Raw genomic sequence first — 24,651 nt, 5'->3', positions numbered from 1 at the left:
ACTGTCAGATCCTGTATAGTTCTCACTCATCCCAGCTGTGAGGGGCCTTTAAGGACAACACAGTTTTATGATCACCATTTTGTAATTGCTTTATGTTGTCGGATTTGTTTTTTAGAATTGTATTTTGATTGTTTTGGTTGTTGTTACCCTAAACCCGCTTATGGAGAGGGTGGGTCAGAAATCAAAATTAATAAATCAGTCATAATTAAAATAACATATAGCTGACCAGTTTTCTGTAGTTTGATTCCTTGGGCACATGGATTCATTGTAATCCTGACTTCCTGAGTCACTAGTAATCCCTTTCTTCTTATCTTTGATAGAAATCAAAAGAAGCAATTCCCACTCGCTCATTATCCAGCACAATCCCAGTGTGGGGGCGCATCAGTAAGATGACCCACAATGGTGTCATTGAATTGTATGGGTTCAATCTGACTTGGAAAACCTAAGTCAGCAGCTATATGACCAATGAGAAAAGTGCAGAGGGGTGAGGAAAGCTGCAGCAAAACTAAACAGTATTTTGGCACTTTAAAGATGTAACAAAATTTTTAACATGTCCAAGCACTTTAGACCATGAAGGCTTATGTGAGAATAAAATTTTGTTAGTGTCCAAGATGTCACAAGATTCCTGTTTAGTTTTGGTTCAGTGGGTATTGGCCAAAAGGAAACCAGTATAGTATTCTAAAGAATAGTGTAAACAAAACTGGTTATCGAACTATGTGTTGAAATTATTTCTTCCTCACCTCACCCCAGCTTGTTGTATCCTAAAGAAAGAAATTCCACATTTCCATGAAAGGAAATGTAGTGAATGAATTATTTATTTGGAGAGCCAGTTTGGTGTAGTGTTTAAGTGTGCGGACTCTTATCTGGGAGATCTGGGTTTGATTCCCCCACTCCTCCACTTGCACCTGCTGGGATGGGCTTGAGTCAGCCATAGCCCTGGCAGAGGTTGTCCTTGAAAGGACAGCTGCTGTGAGAGCCCTCTCAGCCCCACCCACCTCACAGGGTGTCTGTTGTGGGGGAGGAAGGTAAAGGAGATTGTGAGCCGCTCTGAGACTCTTCGGAGTGGAGGGTGCGATATAAATCCAATATCTTAATCTACCTCACAGGGTGTCTGTTGTGGGGGAGGAAGGGAAAGGAGATTGTGAGCTGCTCTGAGACTCTTCGGAGTGGAGGGCGGGATATAAATCCAATATCTTCATCTACCTCACAGGGTGTCTGTTGTGGGGGAGGAAGGTAAAGGAGGTTGTGAGCCGTTCTGAGACTCTTCGGAGTGGAGGGTGCGATATAAATCCAATATCTTAATCTACCTCACAGGGTGTCTGTTGTGGGGGAGGAAGGGAAAGGAGATTGTGAGCTGCTCTGAGACTCTTCGGAGTGGAGGGCGGGATATAAATCCAATATCTTCATCTACCTCACAGGGTGTCTGTTGTGGGGGAGGAAGGTAAAAGAGGTTGTGAGCCGTTCTGAGACTCTTTGGAGTGGAGGGTGCGATATAAATCCAATATCTTAATCTACCTCACAGGGTGTCTGTTGTGGGGGAGGAAGGGAAAGGAGATTGTGAGCTGCTCTGAGACTCTTCGGAGTGGAGGGCGGGATATAAATCCAATATCTTCATCTACCTCACAGGGTGTCTGTTGTGGGGAAGGAAGGTAAAGGAGGTTGTGAGCCGTTCTGAGACTCTTCGGAGTGGAGGGTGCGATATAAATCCAATATCTTAATCTACCTCACAGGGTGTCTGTTGTGGGGGAGGAAGGGAAAGGAGATTGTGAGCTGCTCTGAGACTCTTCGGAGTGGAGGGCGGGATATAAATCCAATATCTTCATCTACCTCACAGGGTGTCTGTTGTGGGGGAGGAAGGTAAAAGAGGTTGTGAGCCGTTCTGAGACTCTTTGGAGTGGAGGGTGCGATATAAATCCAATATCTTAATCTACCTCACAGGGTGTCTGTTGTGGGGGAGGAAGGGAAAGGAGATTGTGAGCTGCTCTGAGACTCTTCGGAGTGGAGGGCGGGATATAAATCCAATATCTTCATCTACCTCACAGGGTGTCTGTTGTGGGGGAGGAAGGTAAAGGAGGTTGTGAGCCGTTCTGAGACTCTTCGGAGTGGAGGGTGCGATATAAATCCAATATCTTAATCTACCTCACAGGGTGTCTGTTGTGGGGGAGGAAGGGAAAGGAGATTGTGAGCTGCTCTGAGACTCTTCGGAGTGGAGGGCGGGATATAAATCCAATATCTTCATCTACCTCACAGGGTGTCTGTTGTGGGGGAGGAAGGTAAAAGAGGTTGTGAGCCGTTCTGAGACTCTTTGGAGTGGAGGGTGCGATATAAATCCAATATCTTAATCTACCTCACAGGGTGTCTGTTGTGGGAAAGGAAGGGAAAGGAGATTGTGAGCCGCTCTGAGACTCTTCGGAGTGGAGGGCAGGATATAAATCCAATATCTTCATCTACCTCACAGGGTGTCTGTTGTGGGGGAGGAAGGTAAAAGAGATTGTGAGCCGCTCTGAGACTCTTTGGAGTGGAGGGTGGGATACAAATCCAGTATCTTAATCTACCTCACAGGGTGTCTGTTGTGGGGGGGGGGAAGGGAAAGGAGATTGTGAGCCGCTCTGAGACTCTTTGGAGTGGAGGGCGGGATATAAATCCAATATCTTCTTCTACCTCACAGGGTGTCTGTTGTGGGGGAGGAAGGGAAAGGAGATTGTGAGCCGCTCTGAGACTCTTTGGAGTCGAGGGCGGGATATAAATCCAATATCATCATCTTCTTCATCTTCTTATTTATCACAGTCAAACGCCAGCTGAGAAATAAATACACCACCCCCAATGATACATTAAAAACATTACATAAATTATGAGTGAATGTCGTTAATTGTTAGCTCAAAGCAGTGCTTGGAGAAAACGAAAACATTTTTGGAGTCCCCTCCGGAATGTAACTGCAGTTGTATTTCCATTCTGCTTGTGCTGATGGTAATTATTTTCATCCTGTTTTGAAAGAGTGATAACCTCTGACTCTTTCTTCTGTCTAATCCTGTCTGTTGCAGACATGTGGAACTCCCCCAGGGGCTTCCTGTGCTGATTCAGAGTGTGGCGGCCTGAGCTGTGTAACCGAGGAGGGGAAGAAGAAATGCGGAGGACCCGGCTGTGACGGATTAGTGACTGTGGCCCACAATGCCTGGCAAAAAGCCATGGATTTTGATAGAGACATACTTGTTGCTCTAGAAGACGTTGAGCTGCTCTCCATAATGGTAACTTAAACACACACGCAAAAAAAGTAACTCAAATCCTAACGATCAGAATGGAAATAAGCTATATAAAAGCATTTGTGCAAGTCTAGACAGAGGTGAACAAAACGGTTCATTCTGTTTACACCACATTCAGCTCAGTGCTTTCAAAAATGAATCTGGATTGTAAACTGTTTACAGAAGCTTGGGTTTTTTCAAGGGATTTGTTGATGTTTTGGGTACACTCATCTTAAGAGCATTTACTAGGTTTTATGAAGAACATCTTCTCCCACACAATTAGAGTGTCAATAAATTTCTCAGTATGGGGTTTGCGTATTAAAAACCATTTTTGCTAGAAATTGTAAACAGGGGTCCATTTTACTCCGTCTGCTTAGGTGTCTGAAGCAAAAGTGAGGGCTGACGAAGCAAAACGGAACGCGCAAGAAGTTCTGCTGCAGACCAATGCAACCAGGGAGCAAGTGGACCGAAGCAACAGGGACCTAAGGAACCTTATTAAGCAGATCCGAGAATTTCTGATGAGTGAGGACCGTTTCGATAGTGTTGGACTCCTGGTGCATCTCTGTTCTGAATAAATGCTCTTTCTCTTCCTCCTTTCCCCCGAGTCATTAGTTCAAGGCATCTGGCTTTTTATCAGAAGCCTGCAGTCAAAGATTTGACTGATTATTTCAAATCTCTAGGTGAACATCCACTCCTGCATCTCCTAGCCGCTATGTGTCAGTCCCAGGCTGCAGATTCCTTCTCTTCTTCCCTTCATCCTTCTGCACCACTCCCATTCTAAACTGCTTTTCCTTGCTGCCCAGGGCCTGCTGCTCCTGTTTGCTGTTTCCCAAGGTCCTTTGCTTGTGTTCATGCAGGCCCCACTTTCCAGACAGACTGGCTCCCCAAGCAGCTTGAAATTTAAAAAGACATGTGGACATGGGAGGGAGAGGACTGGAGGGAGATGTTTGTCACTCACTAAAAGGCCTGTAGAATTCCCCCCCCCTCACATTTTAGTCACTGTTGACATAGCCCATTGGTTTAATTTAATTCCCTCTGTGCATTTCAATTAAAGAATCCCAATTACTCAAAGATTTCAGGTTTTCACGGCTGGCATCATCATTAGGGTTTGTAGAATCTTTCGGGCTCAAGTGCCGTGTTCTACTGGAGAAAGTTTTCCTTCCAGACGTTTCGTTCTCAGCTGCGGAGAACATCCTCAGTGGCGTTGCAGCCGGAGCAGGCGTTCTGACCTTCTTGGCTGCTTCTTGGCGTTCTGACCTTCTTGGCTGCTGTTCTGACCTTCTTGGCTGCTTCTTGGCGTTCTGACCTTCTTGGCTGCTGTTCTGACCTTCTCAATGCACAGCAGCCAAGAACGCCTGCTCCGGCTGCAACGCCACTGAGGATGTTCTCCGCAGCTGAGAACGAAACGTCTGGAAGGAAAACTTTCTCCAGTAGAACACGGCACTTGAGCCCGAAAGATTCTACAAACCCTAATCCCAATGACTATTCTGAAGACTGCAGAGAAATGGGCAGCTCAGATTTTTTGACGCGTTTCCACTTTGTACTAAGAATTTGTTCGGTCCCAGTAAAATATTAAGAAGCTGGGGTTTGTTGTCTACTGGCAAAGATGGTGGGTGGAACATCTTAAATATTAATCCACTAATTCTTGTCTCCATTTTCTAGCTGATGGCAGCTTCTGATTGCTGCTTTCCACAGTATCTACCCCAATCTCACCCTCCTCTTCTTCCTGGGTCCCTTTGCATCTTTCCCTTTCTCTAGAGTCTGAATGACTTGGTGGTATGTCTGCTTTACTGTTCTGTAACATCAGGACAGGGTGACTTAAATTCCCATAAATATTACCCTTTGCAGACAGGAAAACTCATTTCCAGTTGAAGGCTAAGGTCACATTCTCTCAAAATATTGGTTTCTGGGGATCTGTTATCTGCAAATAGCAAAGGGGTGGTCATTCTTTGATGAGAAGTTCCTAGTTTCACCTGACTCCAGAGAATCTGGATTTCTCCGGAGAAGAAATTGTGTTTATATTTGTATCGAACTGCAAATAAGTGACGCTGGATTAGATGAAGCAGTACCAATGAGGTGTAAATCTTTTTCTTTGTACAGGGAAGGAAAATACTGCTATGACTTAAGCTAGAGCATCCAAGATGGCTGGCTGAGAGCATGTAATAGAAAAACAGTTTATAAAACAACTTCAGCTTCTCTTACTAGCCAAGATACTCTTGGATGAGCCTCCTTGCACACCACTATGTAGCATCATTCTTGAACAAATACTTGGTGAGGAAAAAAATGACAGTGTAGTAAGCAAGGCACTTGTTGCCCCAGATTTAGATGCACTGAGGAATGGGACGCTGAAAGGGACTGTGTTTTCCTCACTGATTTTTTTGCACAGTGCATGTATGCAGAAAATACCTTAATTTTACCATTTTTTTAGTGTTTATGATCTGTCGCATAGCCCAATATTGAAGAAGGCTGAATGCAAGCTGAAAGAATGTGGGTAATTCTGCACACATTACTTCCATCATAGGATAATGGTAGCCAGATCACTATCTTTGGTAGGTAGATGTGATCAGAATTCATTGCATGCTTGGGGCCAAATTCTCACATTACATTGAATCAGGCCCATAGCTAACCAGGGGGCCCACAGGGCCTGGCCCCTTGACAGGGTTTTTTTTGGGGGGCCGTCACCATCCCAGGGCTGCCTTTCTCCTTCCCCCGTCTACATGATTTAAATAATGCAGGAGGAGTGCCCAGGAACAGCCTCTGCCCCTCCCGTGCCATTTAAAGGGCTCACAAATCAGCTGACCAGTGGGCTCTAAATCACTCAGGGGTGGCAGGAGCAGTCACCAGCCTCCTGCGCAATTTAAAGGGCCCTCTCCCCCTGAGGCCCCCCACAGCCCCCTTCCCCCATAGCCCCTAGCTACAGGGCTGCATTGAATACAACAGCTGGCTTGTACTGAGTCAGGCCATTGGCCTGTCAAAGTCAGTATTTTTACTCCAACTGGCACTGGGTCTCCAGTAGAGGCCTTTTATATCACCTGCTACCTGACCCTTTTAACTGGAGATAGGGGCGGGGCCAGCCCTGTCACTAGGAAACGAGGCAATTGCATAGGGCACCGGCCTTCCGGGGACGCTGAATTGGGTGCCCCCATGTGACTCGGTGTAGTTATCAGTGCAGGGGGGTTGCCAGAAGTTTGCCTTGCCTAGAGTGTCAGACAGTCTAGGGCCAGCCGTGGATGGAGGGGATTGATCCTGGGACTGTGTGCATCCCAAGCAGGTGCTCTACCACTAAGCCACAGCCCCTCTCCCACTAACATTTTTGATGTGTCACCCTGTTGTGATTTCTTGACCTTTTGTCATATGGTGAACCTTTCTTCTGCAGAAAGCCTAGGGCATCTTCCAGTTAATCAAAGATAAAGTTCTTCAGGTCTGGCAAATGAAAATTAACATCTTCTTGCTTCCTACATATTGGCACACCATAACAGCAGAGGAACTGCTAGTCTCCCGATGTCATACTCGCTTCTCTTTTTGTTTGTTTTGACATTTTAACAGAAGACGGTGCTGATCTGGACAGCATCGAAGCCGTTGCTAATGAAGTGCTCACCATGGAGATGCCCAGCACACCTGACCAGCTACAGGCCCTGGCAGACAGTATTCGGGAGCGGGTGGAAAGCCTTTCTGATGTTGAGGTTGTTCTACAACAGAGCTCTGGAGATATTGCACGGGCAAAGATGCTGTTGCATGAAGCTAAGCAAACGAGGTAGCTTATTACGCCCTGATTGATAGTGAACTTGCCTTGCATAAGTTGGATATGGAAGGGACTAGTTGTCTCACATCTTTGTCCTTTCATCTAAATGCTTAATGCTACGAAGGGCTTAGACATAAATGACAAGCTTAGCCTGTTGCACACATTGAATGAAATGCTGAGAAAATTCCTTGTTTTGAGTACTGTTAACATTGTTCATTTTTTTTTTTAAAAAAAATTCCAACTTCCAGTAAAAGTGCAACAGATATTAAAGTCACTGCAGACATGGTGAAAGAGGCTCTGGAAGAAGCTGAAAAAGCCCAAAATGCAGCTGAAAAGGCCATCAAACTAGCAGATGAAGATATCCAGGGGACACAAGACCTTCTTACCTCTGTGAGTTTTCACTGTCGAATTCTGTTGTTGAAGCCGTTTCTGAAGGCTGAGTTATGGCTATAGAGGCTCCCAATGCAAGTGCAGTGTAGACAGCTCTACTTTCCCATAAGATAAAGTGTGAAACGACGACATGCAGCACACAGATCTTTCAAATTTTATTGTAGCAAATTCGGAGGCTAGCTCCTGAATTAAGGTGGTTTTGAAATGTCTCTGTACCCGATTCCATACAAATAAGTATAGTAAAGAACATTGCTATCTAAAATTTTAAATTTTTAAGAACTTCTATAAGAAATTTGGTGACAGCATTAGTAATCTCAGGGACCAAATCATTTAAAATAAATGAAATTTAAAAGAAATTGACATTTCAGCTTAGTATTCAGATACCTTTTGGGATACAGCCAAGTTAAGAGCAGTTTTTCATGGGGTAACTCATGCAGAGGACACTCCACAATTATGTGCTCAATTGCGTCCAGACAGTTAAGACTACAAGGACATAGCCGTTCTTGTCTCGGGATGTGACGGTATCTGCCATAGAGCATTCTAGAGGGGAATGCGTTAGCCCTTGCCAGAAGAAAGACTCCGTGTTGGAGATTATATATATCAAGATTATAAAAATATTGGGGCATTTTCCCGAAGTGATTTGTGAGACCGAGCATAGCAGGAGAATAGATAAGGGGTTGGGTGGGGGAATAGTTTTTGCTGCTCAGCGTCAAGTAATCGTCGTTTGATTAATTTAGAAATATAAGATGCCTCAGATAATGATAAATCATCGAGAAGGATAACAAATTGGCTTAATTTAGATATCATCTTGGAGTTCCAAGAAGCAAAGTGCAGTTCTTTTTGCAAAAGAGATAAGAGAGAGCCTGGCTTAGTTCTAAAATAGAGCCTGAGCCAGTAGTGTGATGTTAAAATCCAGGCTTTGGTCTCAGTTAGATTTTGTCCAACTTCAGAGCAGATTGTAAAATAAAGCACGAATTTAGGGGCATCCAAAATTTGTCTGATAAAAATTGCTTGGTTATTCTCAACGTCGTGATTGAGGGCACTGAACCAAACAGAGATTCCAAACAGGACCTGAGGTCGGATTCTGGAGCTAAATATTCTTTTTGCAGCAGGGACATATTGATTGCCATTAGTAAAGAAAAAAGGCTTGTGTTGCGAAAGGGAGATCCTTGCCAGTTTTATAGCCCTACTTCTGTGAGCTGCCCAGTTGAGGTAGTTAAATGTGATGTCAAGATATTCATAACTTTTAACTTGTTTGATTTTGACATTCCCCATGTGCCATCTGAAGGGGGACCGTTTTTTGGAAAATATTACTATGTTTGTTTTCGTATAATTAATTTTAAGCAAATTAGCATGGCAGTACTTGTTGAGAGCTTCTAGGTATCTTTGGAGACCAATTTTTAATAAATAAAATAATAAATAAAAAGTATATGCCCCCTTCCTTTTTCATCTCTCACAATACAAGAACCCGTGGGCATTCAATGAAATTGCTGAGCAGTCAGGTTAGAACGGATAAAAGGAGTTACTTCTTCACCCAAGGGGTGATTAACATGTGGAATTCACTGCCACAGGAGGTGGTGGCGGCTACAAGCATAGCCAGCTTCAAGAGGGGGTTAGATAAAAATATGGAGCAGAGGTCCATCAGTGGCTATTAGCCACAGTGTGTATATATATGTGTGTGTGTGTGTGTATATATATATATATATATATATATATATATATATATATATATATATATATATATATATATATACATATATATATATATATATACATATATATATATATACACACATATATATAATTTTTTGGCCACTGTGTGACACAGAGTGTTGGACTGGATGGGCCATTGGCCTGATCCAACATGGCTTCTCTTATGTTCTTATGTGACACAGAGTGTTGGACTGGATGGGCCATTGGCCTGATCCAACATAGCTTCTCTTATGTTCTTATGTGACACAGAGTGTTGGACTGGATGGGCCATTGACCTGATCCAACATGGCTTCTCTTATGTTCTTATGTTCTCCCAGTAATAATCCCACAATTCATTCTGTTTGCCTTTGTAAATAGCTAACATGAAAGTATTCAGCAGACCATTTCAATTTGATATGGCCTTGTATAGAAAATTTATGGAAAGTGGAAAAATCAAATCACTGGATTGTTGATGACTTTGCACATCAACAAGGGGCCAACCCCCTTTTTGAACCAGAAGAGCTCTGCACAGATGGACTGAGGAAAGAGAGCTGCAGGGGGACACAGAGGAGATCCTTCACAGCCAAGGCGGACAGTCAGCTGAGTATTGTCGGCCGTATTTGCTGCTTGAGTTTTTGTCATGTTTCTTACTATCCCAGCATGTGGACAAATGACCACAGACATGTTATCTCCTTGATGATATCTGGCTTCAACAGATGGCATTCAAGACAGTTATATCTAATAAACACTTAAATGGAGCTAAGCCAAAAAGCCTGCGATACCAAGCTGCTCTACCTTCTTTCAAAATGGTCACAATGACACATTGGCACGTTAGCATATACACATACTATTGGCTGCCACATCCGGCATAATTTCATTGCAAGAGCCAGTTGCATACTATCGTTACATCTTAGCAGGCTAGCAGCAACTCGTTGGTAATATTTATAGGATTTTTGTGTGTTATCTACTGACAACAATACCAATATAAAAATGACCTAAATAATTCTTGCCTAGCCAAGTGGGCTTGGAGCCCCCGCTAACCAGGCATGATCAGTCTCATGGGCTATGCAAAGGCAGAATATAAGTATAACAAGAGGGAACCCCCTTCTCTTCCCTTTCCATGAAAGCCCTCATAGCCTCTCCACTTTTCCTGCCTCCTTCTGTCCTTCCCACCGAACAGACAACCTATCAGTCCATCTGTCCTCAACTCCCCTCACCGGAGTTTCTACCTAGGAAAGCTGTGGCCCAGTTGTGTGGTGCTGCTGGGCCAGGGATCCCTCAAGAACTTGGGGGGGGGGGGGCCTTAACTTTCCCCTGTATTCCCCTTCCCACATTATTTCCCCTTTTCCTCATCCTGGCTGCTCCTGAATGCTCTCCCTTTTCCCTCTCTCATTCTTTTCTTCTCAGCTATTCACCAACCTGCCTTTTATCTACTTCCCATCTTCAGCTATATGTATTATTTATTTCCTTCATTTATACACCACCATTCTCCACAAGTACCCAGCTTGCTGGGGTAAAGTGTAGGTGACTGGGGAAGGCAATGGCAAACCACCCTGTAATAGTCTGCCAAGAAAATGTCCTGATGTGACGTCACCCCATGGGTTGGTAGTGATCTGGTGCCTCCTTCTTTACCTTTATTGTCCACAGTAGGGACCAAAGCAGCTGACTTTATTATCCTATCCTCGTTATCCTCATAACAACCCTGTGAGGTAGCTTAGGCTGAATGTGTGTCACTTGCACAACATCACCTAGTGAGCTTCCATGACAGCATGGTGACCTGAACCTGGGTTTCCCAGACCCATCGCTGAAGCTCCAATACCACAGTGGTTTACATAGGATGGCTGCTGTTGAACAGTGGCAAGCAGGCAGATCTAGGTGAATGATGCAAGTTGGATGGTGTCTGTCTGTCTATCATGGCATCTCCCTTGCCAGGGAAGTTGAGTGGTTTCTGCCTGGCCCGGCCCGGCCCAATGAGTCCTCCCAAACAGCCCTGGAAGGACCCCTCCCCCTGCCTTTTACTGATAGAAATCAAGCCTAGAATGCTGAGGGCATCAATTTTTTTTTAAGCTACAGGTGTTCCTTTTATCATTTTGGGGTTTTAAAACCCTGTATTTGGGGGGGGGGGAGGGGAGGTTTAAGGGTTCAAATTATTTTGCAAACATGGGGCATTTTTTAAAGTTTTTAGAATAATCTGTCTTGTCCATTCAGCTCTGTTCACTAGATTTAAGTATCCTCAGATTTGGCCAACTTTTCTATTAGAATATACAAGTGAGGACCTGCAAGAAACTTGTGGGGAGGGTACATCCCTTCTCTCTCTTTGCTTCTTTCTCTCTCCCTCTTCTTTAACAATCTTCCCTCTCTTTCTTCCCCTCCCCTTATCTGTCAAGCCTACCTCATTGCTTTTGCCCCAATCTCTTCTCTACCAACTTATTCATTTCTCTTTGCCCCCCCCACCTCTACCACTCTCCCCTTCCCCTTCTGTCAACCTTATTTTTCTACAAACCTGGAGTGCCCCCCAAGTTTGTAGGAAAATCTGTTTCATTGTCATTATGGACCTGATCCATATTTGATTTAATTCTCACCAACAAGGAAGAATTGATTGAAGATGTGGAAATAGTGGGCACCCTAGGCAGTAGTGACCATGTGATTTTGGAATTTACAGTCTTAGGGAAGGGAAAAGCTAAACATAGTCAGACTTATAGGTTGGACTTCAGAAAGGCAAACTTTGATAAACTTAGAACTATGCTGGGTGAAATCCCATGGTCAGAAATACTTAGGAGGAAGGGGGTTCAGGAGGGGTGGGAGTTTCTTAAAAGCGAAATACTGAAAGCGCAATCACAGACGATTCCTATGAGAAGAAAAGATGGAAAAAGCTTAAAGAAGCTCTCTAAAGTCTTGAGAAATAAAAAAGACTCCTTTAGGAATTGGAAGGAGGGCCTTATAACCAAGGATGAATATGAACAAATCACCGGTGCTTGTAGAGAAGAAGTTAGGGAAGCTAAAGCTCAGCTTTTGATAAGGTTCCACATACTATCCTTGTTGACAAGTTGTTAAATGTGGTTTGGATCCTGTTACCGTTAGGTGGATCTGTAACTGGTTGACGTATCGCACCCAAAGAGTGCTTGTGAATGGTTCCTCATCCTCTTGGAAAGGAGTGACAAGTGGAGTGCCTCAAGGATCTGTCCTTGGACCTCTTTTGTTCAACATCTTTATCAATGATTTGGATGAAGGGATAGAGGGAATGCTTATTAAATTTGCAGATGATACTAAATTGGGAGGGGTTGCAAACACAGAAGAAGACAAAACAGGATATAGGATGACCTTGACAGGCTGGAAAACTGGGCTAAAATCAGTAAAATGAATTTTAACAGGGATAAATGTAAAGTTCTGCATTTAGGTAGGAAAAATCCAATGCATGGTTATAGGATGGGGGAGACTTGTCTTAGCAGTAGTATGTGCAAAAGGATCTAGGGGTCCTTTGGATCTTAGTGGATCATACACTGAACATAAGTCAACAGTGTGATGCGGTGGCTAAAAAGGCAAATGCAATTTTGGCCTGTATCAACAGAAGTATAGTGTCCAGATCACCTGATGTGATGGTATCGCTTTACTCTGCTCTGATAAGACCTCACCTGGAGTATTGTGTTCAGTTTTGGGCACCACATTTTAAGAAGGATATAGACAAGCTGGAATGGGTCCAGAGGAGGGCGACGAAGATGGTAAGGGGTCTGGAGACCAAGTCCTATGAGGAAAGGTTGAAGAAGCTGGAGATGTTTAGCTTGGAGAGGTGAGAGGCAGCTGAGAGGTGATATGATCACCATCTTCAAGTACTTGAAGGGCTGTCATATACAGCAGGGGTGGCCAACGGTAGCTCTCCAGATGTTTTTTCCCTACAACTCCCATCAGCCCCAGCCATTGGCTGTGCTGGCTGAAGCTGAGGGGGGTTGTAGGCAAAAAATATCTGGAGAGCTACCGTTGGCCACCCCGATATAGAGGATGGTGTGGAATTGTTTTCTGTGGCCCTGGAAGGTAGGACCAGAACCAATGGACTGAAATTAAATCAAAAGAGTTTCTGGCTCAACATTAGGATGAGCTTCCTGACCGTTAGAGCGGTTCCCAGTGGAACAGGCTTCCTCGGGAGGTGGTGGGCTCTCCTTCCTTGGAGGTTTTTAAACAGAGGCTAGATGGCCATATGACAGCAATGAAGATCCTGTGAATTTTGGGGGAGGTGTTTGTGAGTTTCCTGCATTGTGCTGAGGATTGGACTAGATGACCCTGGAGGTCCCAACTCTATGATTCTATGATCCATGTATTTAGATATCTCCAGAAATAGATTATTAAACACCCTAGGGTGTTATTCAAGCATCTATCATGGCAAATTTAATGCTCTCTAGGTTGTTTTTTTTTGTCACTCGGCATGTTGAGATTTTTCTTCCTTCCTTTTAAACCAAAGTGGACTGTGAAGAGAGCTGTTCTTGGTAGGTGCCCCAGTAAGGTACACTGGAAAACAAAATGAGATGGTGAAATAAATCAGCCTATTCCAGATGCACTGGAGTTTTGAAGAATATTCTCTTGCTTCATTCTACTGTTTATTAGATTGAATCTGAAACTGCCGCATCAGAAGAAACCCTGAACAATGCTACTTTGCGCATTGCTGAACTAGAGAGGAACGTGGAACAGCTTAAACAAAAAGCTGCTACAAACTCAGAGGACATTAGGGCAGTTGAAGAAACAGTCGCTGCTGTCAGTCGAACCGCAGGAGATGTTAAAAAAGTAAGACCTTCCTCCTTGAGGTTTGGGAGGGGCTTTAAATCTTGACATCAAGAAATTTGCTTCATTTCCAGGTTGCCCTGCAAGGCTTTGTCCATTCCCTTGCAAAGCCTAGGAAGCTCAACAAGATCACTTTGGCCTAAACTATTAGCAACTATTATCATTGAGGCTGTTGGAGACTTGGTTTGGCCATTCAACACTGATCTGCTTCTAGTCTAAGAACTGTTTTATGAGACTCATTTGAAACTGCTCAATGTTCTGTGCTGTTTTCTGTTTTATGAGTTTTTAATGCTGGATTTTTGAAACAGTTTATGGGATTGATAACAGTATTTTCCAATATTCTCGTTTTTTTGTGTTGCTATTATCTTTTCCTTTGTAAGTCACCTTGAACAGGTTCTCTAGAGAGGCAGCATAGAGATGTTTTAAGGACAATTGGATCCCTGATCCAAATTTGTTGTTCGTTTGGCTCCAACACCCCTTGGCAACCTTCCAGGGAACAAGAAGCATCTGACACCCCAACATTCCATGAGCAAACCAAACATTTGTGTGCTCAGTTTTGCATAGAATTGTTCCATGATTTAACTGATGCATCTGTGATGTTTTATGAACTACTATTTATTGTTTTACTATGTGTTGTAGGCTGCCCTGAGCCCACTTGTGAGGTATAAATAGAATAAATGAAATAATCCTGAATGTGAGCTTTCTTGAGGCAGGGACTTGGATTCTGCTTTTAACCATCAGCAAAAAGAGCATTTCAAATAGTTATAAACCATTGTGCGGCTAGGCATCAGTGAGGAGAGGCTCAGATGACAGCTGCAACAGAGACAATAGGTGCTTTCACGTGGCGACTGTTTGCAAGTCCATTTTCCTCTTCTTACACTGTAAAAATTCAGCTGCAAAGCGGATTACTTAGTTTGTGTGAATGCGCCCATTGTGTCACAAGGGACAAATAGGAAGTTGGGTCGGTGCTCAAATTGCCAAGAAAGGCAACATTCCTTTATTCAGCAAAATCTGTGCGCTACCTCTCCAAAGGCCTGCTGACAGCACTTACACAGTAAAACGTTATAACAGCATAAAAATAATTAAAATTAACAAACCATTTTAAAAAAATCCCCGCTGGAGCGTAAAACGCAACACAATGCATTTAATGATTCTTGTAAAACTCAACCTAGATGCAAACTGTCTGGATTTAAAACAATAGTTAGTACTCTTTTTAAGAAAGGATTTAGTATAGCGACATACACCTTTGAAAAGAAATCCATCTTTTTAAATCCAGATATCAGGGAGCTGAAAACATCAATATTCCCAGTTATATGGGTTCCAAATACTGGTTTGCTGTTTGGGTTTGGGGGGGATTCCAATATTATTGGCTCCCTTATTTCCTATAGGGAATCTTTCCAGAAGGCTGGAAGCGCTGATTATTTTAACCAAATGGCACCAAAATTGCAGTGAAGCTGCTCGTGCCCATTCTTTAAGTGCCCTCTAAGTTTCAAGTGAACTAGACCAAGAGGTCCAGTTCTGTGGGCCCCTGAACAAAGTGCCCTCAGCCATCCTCCGTTGCTTCGGGGGGGAGGGATTCATTGCTTCCTCTGTGAAGTGCAGACTCCTGCCTCTGGCGGTGGCCAAGTAACACTCTCAACTTCACCTTTCATAATCCATCTAGCCGATTGAGTACTGACATGGGATCCCATTCCCAGCTAAGCCCTGCAGGTGATCAGCTTCTTGCCTAATGCACATGGTCTAAACTCCCTTGTATCGTTCTCTTCGCCCACATAAGAGCAAATGTTAAAAGCTTATAAAATTATATCCAGTTCTTTGCAAGTCCCATTGAATTATTTTTCCAGCGACCTCCTCCAGCCTGACTGTAACAAATTGCAAATCACACAGTTTGACTTTAGTACATTGGACAAGGTAGATTTTCTTCTTCTTTTTTTTTAGTGTATTTCTCTTTCCTTTTTTTCCCCAAAGACTTGAGGCGTGACAAAAAAAGATCGTATTTTTCAGCTTGGGCCTATTGGACCCCCCCCCCCCCTAAAAAATCCCAGCTTTCTGAAAAATCCTGGATCTGAATACCATATCTGGAATTTTTTTTGGGGGGGGGGGTCTAATAGACCCAAGAAGAAAAATACCAGTTTTTTTAAAAGCTCGCCTGCCCCTGGCAGCAAGCCCCAGGATCTGTGTGTGCCGGGAGGTGTGTCCTCACTGCACACAGTCTCGGCTGGCTTGTCTTCTCCTGCAGCACAGTTTAAGCTGTGCTGCAGGAGATGCTGGCTCCGGGGTCTGCATGCAGCAGCAAGGCAAGAGAGGGTCAGTTGGGGTGGCTTTCAGAAGAGGAGCCCACCAGCCATTTGGTATATCTGAATATAGCCAAATAAAAGCGGAGCGGCGGGGGGAGAATCAGCTTTGTTTGGGCTCAGCTATACTGGTAGCTGATCAGATTTTCCAATCTGTATTAGGCTTAAATAATTCCTGAAAAATTCCTGTAAGGAAATTTTTTTTGGGGGGGGGGTTGATTCAGTCTATGCCAAATGCTGACCCCTACCAAATACACAAGAGCAAGCAAAGCAACCTGCGGCCAAAGTCCTCTCAACAAACAGAACCAACAAGCCAAAGAACCAATGCAGAAACAGGGAATCCCAACAGAAGCGCAGGACTACATGGCAGGCCTAATACAACAAATGTACAACCCAAGAATCCCAGCCAGTGTCAAACCAGAGAATCTTCTAAACCTGCCAAAGACCCTTGCAAAATTAGGGAATCCAACTGAAGAAGCCAAGGCAATGTTGAAACAGAGAATCCACTGCAAACCACAGTCCTGACGCAAACCAGCTTGCGCAAAGAATACTATGTTGCAAGACTTGTAGAACTAATTCCAGAGCACAGAATCTATGCCAAACCAACCTGGAAAGCTGAAACCAAGCCCTAGGGGGACAGGGGCTGGGGACTGAGAAGAGAGACACTGAAAAATTCAAGGGGGAAAAAAGCCTGCGAGCTGTAAAATGCTGCATCCCAATATTTCCTGGATTTTTTGGGGACCCATTTCCTAGTATCCCAGGAAATCCCAGATACCATCTAGTGCAGGGATGTTGGACTCATTTGTTATGAAGGATGGATCTGACATAAATGAGACCTTTCAGGCTGGGCTAAGTCAGGCCAGGCCATGTGTGTCCCTATTTAAGATTAGGTAGCAGAGATATAAACTTTTTAAAGGATGCAGACAAACGCGACTAAAGATTTTTTGAAAGAAAAAAAACTTAAAGGCATGCTTAAAACATTAGCACGTTGGTCGTAAAGGTGCTTTCTTTGTATTCTCCTATGGGATCCAGGGAACTGGGCAAAAGAAGCTCTGGCTCTTTCCCTCCTACCCCAGGGGATCAGGAGGGGGAGGAGCCTCAGCCAATGGCGAAAATTGAGGTTTTGCTCTGTAACTCCTGTGTGATTGAGCAAACCTTGCAAAGCAAGCGGAGATGCAGAAGGAAGCAAGAGAGGGAGAAGGAAGCAGACAAGAGCCAGTTGCTTGGGGGCCTGATAGGAGCCCTCCAATGGCCTGATTCAGCCCCTGGGCTGCGTGTTTGACACCCCTGATATAGAGCCTTCAAATATATTCTAGAAGATACTAACAAGGCGTTGTTTGAATACACATACAACTGCATATCCCTAATTTATAAACTTCCTCTAGTCACCCACAGTTTTTTGCTTGCTTTATAGGGAGCAGCATTTGCTAGTCCCAGACTTTTCTGATAGTGGGTACAAATGATCCAAGATGAATGCTTATTAAAACAAGTACAGTATTTTTTGCACCATAAGACTCACTTTTCCCCCCCAAAAAAGTGGAGGGAAAAGTGTGTGCGTCTTAAGGAGCGAATACTGCAAAAAATTCACACAAATGCCTCTAAATTCACACAAACGGCTCTAAAAACTAGGTGCGTCTTATGTTCAGGTGCGTCTTATGGAGCGAAAAATACGGTACTTGTTTGGCACCTCAGAGGACACTGATACCAGTAGAAATCTGCATATGTTATGCATTCCTAAGAGTGAAATAATACACAAAAAAGTGTCTTTAGAGTTTATGCCATTTTTCCTTTGAGTTAAAATGATTATAGTTTCCTCACTGTCAAGAACACACTTCTAAAACAGAGATGAAAAACAGCTGTGGCATTTTCTTGCTAGGTCAACCATTGCCACTAACAACAAAACAAACACATGGCATTCCTCATGAGAGTCGGAGCACCCTCACAGACTTATTTGAAAGAATGGGAATATCGTGCCACAACTGGTGCATTTTCCTTCACAAAGGAAAAGGTGACAAGGGAAGGGGAAAGATGCTCTGATTCACAGAGAACAATTGCATGCTACAGACCCTGCTCATAGCACTGGGCCCCTCTCCATTGTTTCAGTGATGCCTCTTGCATTGTCTGACAAATACTTCCATCTTGTGTCCGAAACTCATACTGCAGGTCTTGGACAATGATGTCAACGACAAGTACAGAACGGTTGAAATCCTAATTGCCAAAAAAACAGGGGAGTCTGCAGATGCCCAGAAGAAAGCAGAAGCACTGCAGAATGAAGCAAAAGTGCTGCTAGATCAAGCAAACAGCAAACTTCAGCTGGTCAGAGGTAAAAAAAAACCACCCCAAAACAACAAAGGCTTTTAAATGTTCCAGAAACAAAGACACCAGACATGTGTTCTCAATTACAGCTCTGGGCTGTGCTTCCCCATCCCCATCTCCTCAGCATCACAGTCAAGCATGATGAGAAGCAGCTGTTCTTATTCTTTATTAGAAGCCTTTCCCTTTATTAAGGGCCAGTCAACTGGTACAAGAATACTGGCTTCTATTTTCCATTTCTTTCACCCCCAGATTATCTCATAATCAGAGCTTGCTGTTGGAATAACCTGACTCTGATGTCTTTTTTTTTTTTTTTGCAGAATTGGAAAATACATATGAACAGAACCAAAGAGTCTTGGAAGAAAAGGCCAAACAGTTGGTACAGCTGGAAGAAACTGTCCGTGGCCTTCTGCAGGCCATTAGCCAAAAAGTTGCTGTTTACAGCACCTGTTAGTAATTGGGAAAGAAGGAATCTCTTAAGAAAAAGGCCTTCATTTCCTCTTAAAGTTTACATGTCTTAAATGGATAGTGTAATCAGGCTGAATACTAGTTTTAATATCTTTTTTTAAAATCCCAAAGAACTTCTCTCTTGTTTATAAAATAAAACAATACTTTTGTAACAAAGCGCGATTCATTTAAACGATACTTTCATTATCCCAAATGGTGATTTTAAAAACATTCTGCTAATAAAATCTTAGCTTCAAATTATGGGACTTAACAAGCTAATTTTTGTTTAGAGGGTTACATTCTGTGGGCTCAGGCGCCATGCACCAGTTTTCTGTGCTGAGAGGCCTTTGCTTACTGTGGTGTGCATTTCCATTGCATCACCAAGGAGTTGAAGACAGGCAGTTCTGTTTGAATGAGCAAATGGGCTCGAAGAGAACTAGCCGTGTGAAACCCTGAGGAGCAGGATACTGCAAGGACATCCACCGGCCAACTACACTAACAGAGCCAGAGAGATGCCTTTGCAGTGCCATCCTAAGCAAAGTTTATGCCATTCTGAAGAAGTGTGCATGCGCACGAAAGCTGACACCCAGAATTAAACTTCATTGGTCTTAAAGGTACCACTGGACTCCAACTTTGTTCTGTTGCTTTAGACCAACATGGCTATCTACCTGAATCTACCTCTCTTAAGGTGAAACTCCGCTTTATGCACTGTTGGTTGCCGGTTCAAGACCCTTGTGAATTTGGCACATCCCCATTAAAAGCAAATTTATTAAATGTTGAGTTACAGAACTTACATCTAATGCACAAGTTTCATTTTCTCATATTCTAAAATGTACTGTAATAAAGAACACTGAAATGTAGCTATCAAACCTCCATGGTTTTCTGTTATGAAAAACAAAAAGTCAAAAGGATATCTTAAAAAGAGATACAATCACACTTATTTCATTGTATCTGACAACTGCCCCTTAGTGCTTTTATTTATCATTCCTTGTAGAAGCTAGAATTGAAATGGAGCTAGTTTTGATCTTGTTTCAGCTATTCCAGAAAATGAAAAGACAGCAGAACCTTTGCTCCCTCCCCCACCCCCTGCTTTAATTCAGACACCTAAACTTACATTCGTTTAGTATAGATGTCTGAATTAAATTTCAAAAGGGGGGTGTCTGAATCTCGGGGAGAGTGACAGGGCTCTAGAGTGCAGGTATGTTCCTGCTCAACAAGATCGCTTGGCCTCAAGACATTGGGAGGGAGGTAGTTAAATCACTCGTTCTCCCTCCTCTCCCACCACCAGATCACGTTCAAAGAGGTCTGCTTCTCTCTTACTTGCCCCACCTCATCTTGAACCCATTACATGTAAGCTTGACATTCTTCCTCCTCAGCCAGAATTCTCCCCAAAGCCTTTATACCTCATGCCCTTCCCCCTCCCCCACCCAGGCAGTTGCACGCTTGCCCACAGGTGCTTCCAAGTATCCTAAGGAAGGGGCAGGCTGGGGGCAATGCAGGTGGCTAAATGGTTAACTCCTTCATTGGTGAGCATGCCGGCCCCTGGTTCTCTCCTTGGAGTCTGGTTTTCTGATTTGCTCCCAGCCACACTGGCGGGATCTTCCTCATGTTGGCCCCTGATGTCCGATCCTTCCGTGGTGATTGGGGGTTCTGAGGTCAGGAGGGCTAACAGCTGCTTCAACAGTGGGTCCCCTGGCAGGTAGTCACTGGAATCCAGCTCCCGTTTGGAGACTGGATTGGCGGCGGCGAGGGGGGGGATATAAAACATTTACTGCTACTTTTCAGAGCAAGTTTGGTGTAGTGGTGAAGTGTGCGGACTCTTATCTGGGACAACCAGGTTTGAGTCCCCACTCCTCCACTTGCACCTGCTAGCATGGCCTTGGGTCAGCCTTAGCTCTGGCAGAGGTTGTCCTTGAAAGGGCAGCTGCTGTGAGAACCCTCTCCAGCCCCACCCACCTCAGAGGGTGTCTGTTGTGGGGGAGGAAGGGAAAGGAGATTATGAGCCGCTCTGAGACTCTTCGGAGTGGAGGGCGGGATATGAATCCAATATCTTCATCTACCTCACAGGGTGTCCGTTGTGCGGGGGGGGGGGGGGGGGAAGGGAAAGGAGATTGTGAGCCGCTCTGAGACTCTTCGGAGTGGAGGGCGGGATATAAATCCAATATCTTCATCTACCTCACAGGGTGTCTGTTGTGGGGGAGGAAGGGAAAGGAGATTGTGAGCTGCTCTGAGACTCTTCGGAGTGGAGGGCGGGATATCAATCCAATATCTTCATCTACCTCACAGGGTGTCTGTTGTGGGGGAGGAAGGGAAAGGAGATTGTGAGCCGTTCTGAGACTCTTCGGAGTGGAGGGCGGGATATCAATCCAATATCTTCATCTACCTCACAGGGTGTCTGTTGTGGGGGAAGAAGATAAAGGAGATTGTGAGCTGCTCTGAGACTCTTCAGAGTGGAGGGCGGGATATAAATCCAATATCTTCATCTACCTCACAGGGTGTCTGTTGTGGGGGAGGGGGAAGGTAAAGGAGATTGTGAGCCGCTCTGAGACTCTTCGGAGTGGAGGGCGGGATATAAATCCAATATCATCATCTTCTTCATGGCTCAGTACAGCAATGAATTTAACAATTCATAAAAAGTTTCCTCCAAAGTTTATTCCCCTCCCCCTTTTAAACAATTGCTAGTAAATGTTCTGGTTCCAAAATGACCAGTCTCGTTTGGCATCAGATGAACACAAAACCCAGACATCTTAAATCTGAATTGTTAGAATTCAGGTCTTCAGTGTTCTTGTCCCCTCTTGCTTGAATCAGCTCCTTTGGGCTATAATCTAGCAAATCAGAACAGATTCTACCTTGTGCTGATTTGACCCGTATTCAAGCTGCTTCTAAACCAGATTCAGAAAGACTAGGTAAGATGTGCAATACAAGTAACACCAAAAATGTGATATGAAACCTCACCATGTGACTGCACACACAAAAACTTAATCCTAATTTGCATGTTTTTTGGGATGTGCCAGGATCTTAACAGTCAATGGTGAGGGGAAAAGCATTGTACACATGCTTGAAGAGATGTACTTTCTCATAACCAGCTACCACACTGAATGAATTGTGAGCAACCGTCTGCCACTGCCTGCTGAAACACTGTAGGCAAGGTTAACCAATTCAGCTCCTCTCTGATTACAGCTTCCCTTTTCCCACTCAATCCCATGTAATCTGGGCAAAAACTGCTTGCATATTTCCCCTTATGTCTCTGCAAAGAAAAGGGGTAGCCACATACTTGAAAACAGACACGGGGACTTCAGAGAAGGGAACAGCCTTCCGGAAGTGGTCAGAAAGATTTACATTTTGTTACTTTTCCACAAAGTTGGATGATTTAGTTGTGCATTTTACTCTGCTACCCAATTTTTAGTCTCCGGTGCTAGTATTTATGGATTTTGGTTTTTTTAAAAAAAAAATTAGCTTGTTTTATCATTGTAACATGGCATAGACCTGGTTTCAGATTAAAAACGTACTAAATAATTTCGCTTAATTGCTGCGGGATGCTAATCAACGTAGGAAGCCCACTGCCAGTGTTTGCCTCTGATGGTGCAAAGTTTTACTGATCCACAAGGTTGGAATTTGAACCTTGGGCTCCTTAGTCCTCTCCCAATTGCTGAAGCATGCGGATTCTTCCACATACTCTCTTTCTCTCTTGATATTAACAGTCAAAGGCACAATAACCTACCTTCTCTTAGTACAGTGCTGGGCTAGGACCAGAGTCATGGCGTCAGTTTCCATTACCATGCTTATTCGTTGATGTTGAATCAGGACTGTCTTTATTGAGAGGATGAAACAGACAAGGGTTGTTGGGAAGACAAAATAGACAAGGGAGGATATGCCACCTTGAGCACAAGATACCAGGGGATGGGGTTGAACTAAGTTTCTCTTGTCTTTGCCTGGAAAAGGAACCGTACCAGTCTGGGTCAATGTTGAGTAGTCTCACTGAATATTCTTTGGAACAAGGACATATTGTTTTGGTTTTGCTTCATTTCCCCAGTTGAAAAAAAGAACCTGTAAAACTTAGTACTAAATAAATAATCATCCATTTGGTGACAGTGGGAACAAAAAAGCACCCTGCGGCACTGTTGTCTTACCACATCTTGATGAAGCAAAAGCCAAGAAGAGTGTCATGAATTATCCTAGCAAAAACTCCCGAAACTACATCCCCCCCCCCCCGCCAAAAAAAAAAGTTCCAGCCATTCAGATTTACCAGTGTTTATCTCAACACAGCTGAGGTCATGCAAGACTTTTTTTTTTTTGCTGAAAGGATTCTCCCCAATTTCCCCAGGGTTAACTATTTTCTTAGATCTCTGAAGGTGACGTGGTACATGCTTATGGTTGCTAGAAATAGTTTGTATGATGAAAGAACACAATCTGAGGTTTTGTAGGCATGAGTGGAGGGAACCCCACTTTCACAGAAGTTTTAAAAGAGCAGTAAACAAGAGGGGTGGTGGCAATGGCTGCTAAAAAAATGGAAGAAACATAATTCCAGCAACTCTAGTATAATTATCACAGAACACCCACACACACACACACACACACACACACACATATATATATATATATAGGTTCTGTGATTATATATATATATATATGACCCCTTGTTCTGCAATTGCTCTTTCCTTTGGTTTTATTGACACATTGCTGAAAGGATTCTCCCCAATTTCCCCAGGGTTAACTATTTTCTTAGATCTCTGAAGGTGACATGGTACATGCTTATGGTTGCTAGAAATAGTTTGTATGACGAAAGAACACAAGCACTATCTTGGTTAAATAAGCTGTGATGTGGGAAGGCACTGGTTCAAGTCTCATCTCAATTTTTTCCCACCTCCCTTGAGTCTTCAGGGCAATACAGAACCTAACAAGCAGCAAGCACATGGGATGGAGAAAGTACAGAAAGAGGTACTTTTCTCCCTTTCTCACAATACAAGAACTCGTGGGCATTCGATGAAATTGCTGAGCAGACAGGTTAAAACGGATAAAAGGAAGTACTTCTTCACCCAAAGGGTGATTAACATGTGGAATTCACTGCCACAGGAGGTGGTGGCGGCCACAAGCATAGCCACTTTCAAGAGGGGTTTAGATAAAAATATGGAGAAGTCCATCAGTGGCTATTAGCCACTGTGTGTGTGTGTATATATATAAAAAAAATTTTGGCCGCTGTGTAACACAGTGTTGGACTAGATGGACCATTGGCCTGATCCAAGATGGCTTCTCTTATGTTCTTATGCTCACATGACAATAGTCATACAGGAGGAGTCAGTCATGATCTCATTATGGCTCTGCGCTACAAGTGTGCATAGACTCAGAGCACAGGAGGACCAACTAGCAAAGGTCAGGGACTGTGAGGCCAAAAGAGAAGGAAAGAAGGCACTTCTGCAGGGAAAGTGGTCACTGCCCTTTCTGTTGCTGAGCAGCTCTCCTCGTCCTGCTGTCTGTCTCAGGCTGCATGCAACGAGAAGCAGATTATGTTGCACCTACTGCATGGTATGTGTCAGCATTTCCTTCCATAAGATCTGCAAGGGGCCGCAAATTGGCATGAGGGTGACATGGGGTTGGACTGCATGGCTGTAGATTCCAATCGACACACTCAGGCCATATATATAACTTGAGGGTAAAAGGTACAATATACTCAATTGGTTCTTTGAACAATGAAAGAACTATACAATTAATAGGCACTATGTTTTATTTACAGCTGTGGCTTCAAAAGCAGTAAGTCTGAAGAAGG

The 24,651-nt window shown here is 43.8% G+C and overlaps 1 protein-coding gene across 1 annotated transcript in view; it reads left to right on the top strand.

The window, feature by feature from the left end:
- Nucleotides 1–19,148, top strand: part of LAMB1 (laminin subunit beta 1) — a 158,928-nt gene extending 139,780 nt beyond the window's left edge. Inside the window, exons 28-34 of the mRNA XM_060246076.1 lie at nt 3,042–3,245; nt 3,617–3,761; nt 6,786–6,993; nt 7,230–7,371; nt 13,660–13,836; nt 18,291–18,450; nt 18,761–19,148. Of these exons, the coding sequence (XP_060102059.1) occupies nt 3,042–3,245; nt 3,617–3,761; nt 6,786–6,993; nt 7,230–7,371; nt 13,660–13,836; nt 18,291–18,450; nt 18,761–18,894 (1,170 nt within the window). The 3' untranslated portion in view covers nt 18,895–19,148. The remainder of the gene's footprint in view (nt 1–3,041; nt 3,246–3,616; nt 3,762–6,785; nt 6,994–7,229; nt 7,372–13,659; nt 13,837–18,290; nt 18,451–18,760) is intronic.
- The last annotated feature ends 5,503 nt before the right edge of the window (nt 19,149–24,651 follow it).

The sequence above is a fragment of the Heteronotia binoei genome, chromosome 8 (assembly GCF_032191835.1).
Source record: "Heteronotia binoei isolate CCM8104 ecotype False Entrance Well chromosome 8, APGP_CSIRO_Hbin_v1, whole genome shotgun sequence".
Taxonomy (NCBI): Eukaryota; Metazoa; Chordata; class Lepidosauria; order Squamata; family Gekkonidae; genus Heteronotia; species Heteronotia binoei.
Note: the sequence above shows the minus strand (reverse complement) of the source record. Positions and strands in the feature narration are given on the sequence as shown.